The following is an 8,342-nucleotide window of genomic DNA, read 5'->3' as shown; positions in this document are numbered from 1 at the left end:
TTTTTTTTTTTTTTTGACTAATTCCGTTTTCGGTTTTTCTTAAAAACCTACACAATTTCTCATCTCATTTATCTTATTTTCACTAATTCTCTCTATTAGGTTATGTGTGCCTTTAGCTTTAAAGATATTTCAGCACTCTTCTTCAGCCTTCAGTAGCCGTAATAGTTATTTGCTAAAGTTTCACTACTGCTTAGCCCGTACCATTGATGTTCGTACCAGGTCGAATGGCCGGCATATGTCATATTGCCGTATTGCATTTGTTTCTATAAATTCTCATCGGCTTCGGCTTGTTCGGCTTTGATTTGCGAGAGTTTCTCTTGTAGTATCGAAGTGCCGGTTTCGAGTGCAGGTATTTCGGTTTTAACGGCTATCGTACTGCCTCCGTTCAAATCAGGCAATTTACTATTACTGCTACTATTAAGCAGATGATGGCCACTATTGTTGTGCTGTATTTCACTTTTCAAACTGCTAGTATCGGTTTCAGAAGCTGAATCTCGTGAGCCTAAGCGACTGCGTTGATTTTCTAGCGCTGCTTTTATACTTTTATTATTGTTGTTGTTATTAGTCTCATAGCTTTCATCGTTACCGCTTTGAGAGGTATCATCGTCTTCACTGCCGCTGTGAGGTGAGGTACGTTCTCGCTTAATATTTGTCGCCGTTAACGACAGTGAACTACCTGATCGTTTAATAGGACCTGAGCCAGAGGGCGAGATGTTATTGTACTCATTGCCACGATTATTTGTAAAGGGCATGGGCGTCTTTTTCATTAGTAACTGATCTAGTAAAACTCCACTTGCGCTTCCTGGCGGTGTTGTAATATCGCCACTTTTCCGATCAAGTGTTTTGCGTATTATACCATCCAGGAAAGATGCTCCATTGGCCGCACTGCTTTCATATAGTTCGCGTGCTCTGTTAATGTCTTGCCCTGATAATGGGCTAGCAATAGGACTGGGTGCATTTGAGGAGTTTGTGGTGGTGTTGCCCACACCCGCACCACCAACAGGAACATTTCCGACAGCGTTAGCTGTATCCTGATAACGATGCATATGGGTCTTGAGTATATTACTACTGCTGTCTGTGGGTGAACTGCTGCTAGGTGCTACTGTTGAATTGCGGTTAAAGTCCATTTGTAACTGGCTAAATGCCGCTGCTTGAGGATGTTGCCAAAACAGATGCGGGGCATATGATAGATGGGCAAGTGCGGGATCAAATATAGGCAATTTCATACCGTTACCAGTATTACTAGAAAAAACAGATGTACCAGGCGTACCATTGCTTTTCATAGCTCCACTCAGCTTTACATTGGCATTGCCGCTATTTCCTGCTTTCAATTTATCGAGACTATTTAATCCTGTTGGAATGTTAGTATTAGTTTTCGTGCTACTGCTACTGCTGGTGCCATCTAAGCCAGGCTGCGGCTTAGGTTCTCGTTTTCGAGGTCGCATTAAATGACGCTCTTTCACTTTATATTCAAGCGTAGAATGTGGTACACCGTAATAACTTCCCGCCCTATGAACGGACATCTCACCTCGTTGCACCGCCTTTACCGCTTCTACCAGACTATCGCGATCGTAATTGCGATATTTTCCACGTTTCGGCCGAGTACCTTTGCCCGCTGCTAGTGCAGCGGCTTCTTGCCGGCTAAGATGATGAGCAGCTGTATGATGACCATGCTGCAGATGTGGCGGCGGTTGATGATGGTGATGGGAATTGTGACCTGCTGCTGCTGCAGCGGCCAATAGATTAGGAGCTGATCCGAAACGTGATGTATCCGTGCCACCTATATTTTTCACTACCGATATCGTCGGCTTTTTATAATCGGAGACACTTTGACGTTCGCTATCTGGCCCTAGTCCCAACATAGACACAGCGGCAGCATGAACATCTTTGTTCGCTTGTTCATTCATTGTGCGATGTATGCTATTCGCTATGACATCGCACATTCTAAGCGATTGCGGCGACTGAGATTCCACTCCTGAGTGTAGTAGAGGCGGTGTAACGGAAAGGCTGTTGCTGCTCAATTGATTTTTGGCAGCATTGACAGCAGCAGCCAGTAACAACGGTCCAGGGCTGTCGCCGTTGCGATTAGTATTTGAATTGCTATTGCTGTTATTGCAAAGCAAAGCCGGCGAAACTGAACCACGAGAGCTACTTGCTCCCAAAGTCGATGAGGTACCTGCCACTGGAGTGTAGGACGGAATTTTTAGTATCGCCGATGGATCATCACAGATTTCATTAGGATCCAGAGACGAACTGGTTTCGGGTGTTTCAGACTTTGGTACGCAACGATTAACACCGTATTGCGTTTGTAATGTATTGGCTTGTTGCTGCTGTTGCTGTACTTGTTGCTGTTGCTGTTGTTGCAGTAGCAATTGCAAAAGTGGTCGATAGTCGGGTGTATTTGCAGCGTGGCTACTGCTGCTGCTGCTCAAATTATTGTTTTCACTTGACGCTGCTGAATTATTAGCAGCAGCTGTTGTGGCCCCCAGTAGAATATCCTTTAGATTAATGGTTGAATTTAATAGCAATGCACTGAAGAGATCGCGTAAATTTTTATCGGATAGGAGCAGCGTTTGTAATAGTAGGGCGCTGGTATTTGTATCAATCGCTGGTATCTGTGGCGGTTGCGGTGATGGTTCGGGCAGAATATCACTTGTTTGCGGTTTTGAGGAATCTAGATGTGCTGGTTTCGGTGAAATATGCGTACGACGCGGTTCGTCTGAATTGCCTCCTAAATCGTTATCTACGTTACTGGAACATTGAAGCTTCCTTAACATAACTGGTGTGGCAATACGGGTGGCAAGCTCTTCAGTTTGTGGCGTAGATGAGTTACTAATCTCGTCTTCATCGCCCGACAAATCTTTTTCTAGTTCCTGCTGTAATTGTAATAATTCCGGGGGTGTTTGCTCATTATTACGTCTTGCCTCCATTGTTAGCTTATAGATTTTGTTGCGTAACGTTGAACGCGGTACATTATATTGCACGGCCGCTTTACGTGTCCCCAGTCTACCACTAAGAATTTCATGCAACGCATTATTCAAATCGTCCTCGCTATAGATGCGACGTGTTGAAGGAACGGGTGTAGAGCGCGCCGATCTAATTCTGTAACATAAACGAGAATTGACAGTTTACAGATTAATTTACAATTTTACAAATGTGTAGATCAACTTTTTTAAATTATTAACTATAGCATATAACAATAAAATATTAAAGTAATTTCAACTTTTCGGTATCTCTACCTAAATATGAATTCTAAGGACATCAAATACATTCTTGACATTGGCAATGATTGGTTTTGACAGATATTTTCTTTGTAATTGTCAGTTTCATCTTTTGTACTTTAGGGTGAAACGTTGTTAAATAGCTGTCGCTACAACAAAAACGATGACAAAAAATGCTTTCTCCTACATAGTAATGCATTTTTTCTCATTTCCCCAAAGACATCAAATGAAGAATACATGAAAGAATATAAAAAAAAAAAAAAAAAAAAAAAAAACAAATGCAGAAAGTTTGTATTTTGGTAAAAGGAAATGAAAAGACCAAATAAGTCCCCGATGTGGTAGTTGCAAATCATTCTATATAGAGAAAAAAAAAATAAAAATAAACTGAACTGAAAATTCTGCTACTGAATTATGCTGGACTGATGTCTTATATACTCCATCTCTTCTTATGCTGAATCAACTTCCGGCCTAACAAAAGAAAACAACAACAATTTTTTGTTTTTTCTTTTCTTCATTTTTTTCGTCTTTTTTTTTTTTTTTGGCATATTAAATGTGTATGATGTGTAAATGTGAATGATTTCTAATGAGGGATGACGGATGAGTGGTGGAGGAGACAAAGAACTGACAAGCGTTGTTTCAAACTAAGAAGACATCTAACATGTTTTTGAAGTTCATTAGATGAATTTTGAAAATCATCTTCACTTAATATTTAAACAGAAGGAGTCAGCAGACAGCTTCACAGAAAATGAGAAATAACGAGAAGAAAAAAAGCGAAGCGAAAGAAAAGTGGAATCCGAACAAAAGCTTAGTGAAAGAGGAGACAAAAAGTAAAAATTCACGGACGCAAAATATCTTCTGTTAGCTCTATGTAAACGAAGAGAACGTAAAAGTAAAAAATGTATATAAAGATTTACAAAAGAAAAAAAAAAAAAAAAAAAACAAAATTGTTGACAGTACATCCGCGCCATGCTTTACAGGTCAATATTATTACATTATCTCATCTCTATATGGCTTTCCATGTATGTACACATGTATTGGTGTTTGGATGGAACTGGGCGCCCATTATATCTTTTTGCTTTTTTTTGAGATTTTAGTAATAATTTTTATCGTATTTTCTTTTTTTTTGTGCACCTTTCGATTCAAGTTCACCAGTGTCAATTTAGAGCCCGCGATATTTCAACAAAAACTGATTGTCTCCACTTTTTTTCTTTTGAAGAAACGCGATCAAGTTTGTTATATCCAAGATTAGCTCATATTTTTAGACGAAAATGTGACCTAATTTGGCTTTGGTTTGCCTTACATATAATTCGGACTTTTAACATAATTTAGGTTGAGAATTTTTTTACCGTATTCTAGGGTATATTATGTTTGTCTGGATGTATGCAACATCCAGAAGTGCTTTAGATAGAAAATCCTTTCATAATACAGTTCAACTCAGAAACATTTCTTGAATCGATCTAAGCTTTTCCGTCCGTCCGTCTGTCTTTCTTTCTCGTAAGCAGTTTTTGAATTATTTTCATGAAATTTTATACACTAATATGTTTTGGTTCAACGACGAACGCTTTTGAAAATGATTCGGATCGGATAACTTTTTCGATCACTTCCCATATAACATTTGATTTTGAAAACTCGTTATTTGAATATGAATGCATTAAGGGAAGTGTTGCCAACTATTTATAAATGTTTTCGAACAATTAAATAGTTAAAGATCTTTTGCATTTGTGGATACTTTGAACAACTGAAAGTAAATAATAACATCACGAATTCCGATTAATAATGAATTAAAAAAATCAATTGAACAATCAAGACAAAATATCAGCAATTGAAAGAGTTATGCTGCAAACAGCTGGAGTAATATGCCTTTAAAAGAACTAAGCTCGCTGTTTGTCTAATGTTAACGCGTTCATAAACTCCAAAATTTGCTGATAGATAGATGTGCTTGAATAAACAAGCTGCAGCAACTCTCAGCGAGCATTTTTAGCGGTTTGCCGAAAAAGATTTCGAATGGCTGCAGCGATGTGCTCTTAGCTTAAGTAAAAACGGATATTGATCAAAATAAAAAAAACAATTTTTTTTATTATAAGCTGTTTTCGCGAAAATTTCAATTAACCTAAAATTGATAAAAGATTTATATGAGATATCTTAGTTTTCGGGAAAATTTTCCATTCGTATTCTATATGAAAATGACGTAAATCACGAAATCGGTGTTTAATGATATCTAAGCTGTGTTGTATAAATCGAAGGAAAGGGACTGTGAATATTTCTTATGCTTTGTCTGGAAAATGTCTGAAAATGTGAAATTCATGCAACTGCAAGAAAGCGTATCAAAAAAAAAAAAAAGAAAAAGTAAACGACTTACAAAAATAGCACACATTACAGCAAGGTGGATGGAAACGAGGAGAAAATATTCAAAAGATGTTGTTGTATAAAGCAAGAATGAGCCAAAAAAAAAAAAAAGGAAAAAAGAGAAAAAAATTATGACAGACGGTATGAAGGACGGTTGGGAATGCATTCGTTCATTCATCCATTCGATGATGGACAGCGTAGACAGGTGAGGAAGCTAGCTACCGTTTGCTGTTGTCGCTGTTGTAACGAATTCTTACAGCATTGCAAGTCCTTAACATTATGTCACAGACGTTGCCTACATTCAAGTGGCAGTTGTTTACGTGGTATGGTGTGGCGTTCTTGTAAGCGTGATTGTGAGTGTGCATAAATGCATTCAACAAAGTTGTGAAAAAAAGTTGATAATTCTCTTCTGCATTAAAACAAAACACACTCTTTGTAATTTGCTCTTGTTTTGTTCCTTTTTTTTTTATTTATTTATTTATTCATTTTTTTTTTTCACATTTTCGTCATTAAAAATGATTTTCGGTTGTAATTTGGCTACGGTTTCCTTTGTATATACATATATATATATATATACCCGCCCACCTTATTCAATGGCCCATTCCCGTGAGATTTTTACTTTTGCGTGTTTGCCAGTGAAAAATGGTATTTTACTTACAAAAAAAAAAAAAAAATATTATAAAATACAAAGTTAAATAAAAAAATTTACCAAAAATAAAAAAAAAAAAAAAAAAAATTGAAAAAAAATTCAATGTCGTTTGCGTGTGTCGTCTACTTTTCTTTTTTTCATTTTTATTATTGTATGTACATAATATATAGATTTATGTGCACGTTGCTGAACCACACCGTGTAGAACATTGAAACGTTATATGCAGTTTGTAATTTGCTGCAGTTCTCGTTAAATTTCTTTTATTTTATTTTTTTTTTTTTGTTGTAGTTGCAATTGCAATTGTTGGTGTTGTTGGTGTTGTTGTTGACGTTGTTATCGTTGTTGTTTTCGTTGTTCCGAATGCAGTTGGAACTGTGCTGTTATCGTTACACACAGAGAGAAGCACGCATATATGAGTTCTATTTATTTGCTGCATTTGTATGCGCGCTTTTTTTCGGTAAATATTTTTTTTTTTATATTTGTCTGCGTGTACTTAAAATACGTGCATGCATGCATACATACATATATATGCATACATAACATACGTATATTTATTTTATTCATTCGTAAGGATTTTTGTAATTTTACTGAAATTTCATTGCACTAATATGAGAAAAGGGTTGATTTTTTATTTCTCTGTTTTTTTTATATTCGGCATACATGTGCGTTCGTTTATTTATTTTTCCTTTTTTTTTTTTTCTTTTTTTTGTTTCATTTTTTTGTAGTTGTCGTTGTTGTTGTTAATTTTAGCGCTTATTGGAATTGCTGTACGCTTTTTTCCTTTTTTGGTTTTTGCTTTTCGTTTTTCTCTTTTTTTTTTTTTTTTTTTTGGGTTGCAACCCATGCTTTAATTTCAGCGTGTGTGCCAGTTAAATTTGTTGTTGGTTTTTCGTGTTAGAAGAGAACATTGCATTTTTATACCGTAACGATCAAGTATAATATTTTGTCTTGAAATCTTAGCCAATGTTCGTATTGCAAGCGTGAGACAATTATTTGATATTCAAGAATACGCAGTCAAAACTTTTCTAAATACCGGACATAAAATTCATACCGTTCTGGCGCCATAAGTACTAGTTTTGTGGATGTAGAGAAATTTCCGGAAAATTTGATAACGAGTTCAGGTCTCCTTAATCCTAAATCGCTATATCTCTCTTTCTCGGTCTCTCTAAAACATTACATAATCGAAAATTTAAGAATTCTTAATCTAGAAAAGACTTCAGAACTGAGAGGAGCTTTATTGCTTGAAAACGTTTTTTTTTTTCATAGGACAACTAAAGTGTGCCAGGGAAAAATGCCTTTGTCTCACAAAATTTTAAAGCAATAAAAACGAAAGTGTTATTCGCGCAATAGGGCCGTCGTCCGAAAGCTACAAGTATAACGTCGAAATTTCAATCCTTGCTTGCATTATTTTTTTTAGTTTGTGTGGTGAGGACAGGCTCGCACAATATGGCAGAGACACAGCTCGACCGAATACTTTGACGAAAAACGACTAAACAGACAAAGATTCTCGTGTTTAGCAAGAATGTGTGGATTGTTTCATTTTTTCTCTTTTTTTTTTTATAAAGTTTCTCGAGTGCATGTATAGGTAAGCCTTCTCTAGGGGTTTTTAGCACGGTTGTGTTAATTGGAAGATGGCTATTAAAAGGTAAACGAACAAATATTTTCACAGTATTGATAATATTGAGAATTTCAGGAGTCCTTTACGGTACATGCACAAAAAATGCATCCACATAAAAAGGTTTTTTTTTTTTTTTTTTTTTGTTTAATTCAACTTTAGACTGAGGGTGGAGGCTCCTTTGTCGATTAAATACATAAAATTTGTTGGTTTGTGTTGCAGTCGAAAAAAAGAACTCAACTGCAATAATTCTCAATTTTTTTTCTTTTTCCTTTTTTGCTTTCATTTCTTTTTTATTTTATTTACAAAGCAACAATAATAACAACAACAAAACGAATGCACTTTAAAATGAAACAAAAAATTTTACAATTTTCGGTTGCCTACAGATTGTATAGAGAGAAGCTTACGGCTGGTAGGAGGTAGAGTTGACGGTTAAATGTGCATCCACTAATGAGTGAATCTGTTAGTGTGTGTGTGTGTGTGTGTGTGTGTGTGTGTGTGTGTGTGTGTG

The 8,342-nt window shown here is 36.3% G+C and overlaps 1 protein-coding gene across 11 annotated transcripts in view; it reads right to left on the bottom strand.

Annotated features, from left to right (window-relative positions):
- LOC119635146 (mushroom body large-type Kenyon cell-specific protein 1) overlaps positions 1–8,342 on the bottom strand; it is a 125,515-nt gene continuing 117,173 nt past the window's right edge. For all 11 annotated transcript variants that reach the window (XM_038029745.1, XM_038029746.1, XM_038029747.1 and 8 more), the window contains one exon: positions 1–3,102. In XM_038029745.1, the coding sequence (XP_037885673.1) occupies positions 264–3,102 (2,839 nt within the window). In that variant the 3' untranslated portion in view covers positions 1–263. The remainder of the gene's footprint in view (positions 3,103–8,342) is intronic.

The sequence above is a fragment of the Glossina fuscipes genome, unplaced genomic scaffold (assembly GCF_014805625.2).
Source record: "Glossina fuscipes isolate IAEA_lab_2018 unplaced genomic scaffold, Yale_Gfus_2 3, whole genome shotgun sequence".
In the NCBI taxonomy this organism is placed as follows: domain Eukaryota; kingdom Metazoa; phylum Arthropoda; class Insecta; order Diptera; family Glossinidae; genus Glossina; species Glossina fuscipes.
This window is presented reverse-complemented; position numbering and strand designations above follow the sequence as displayed.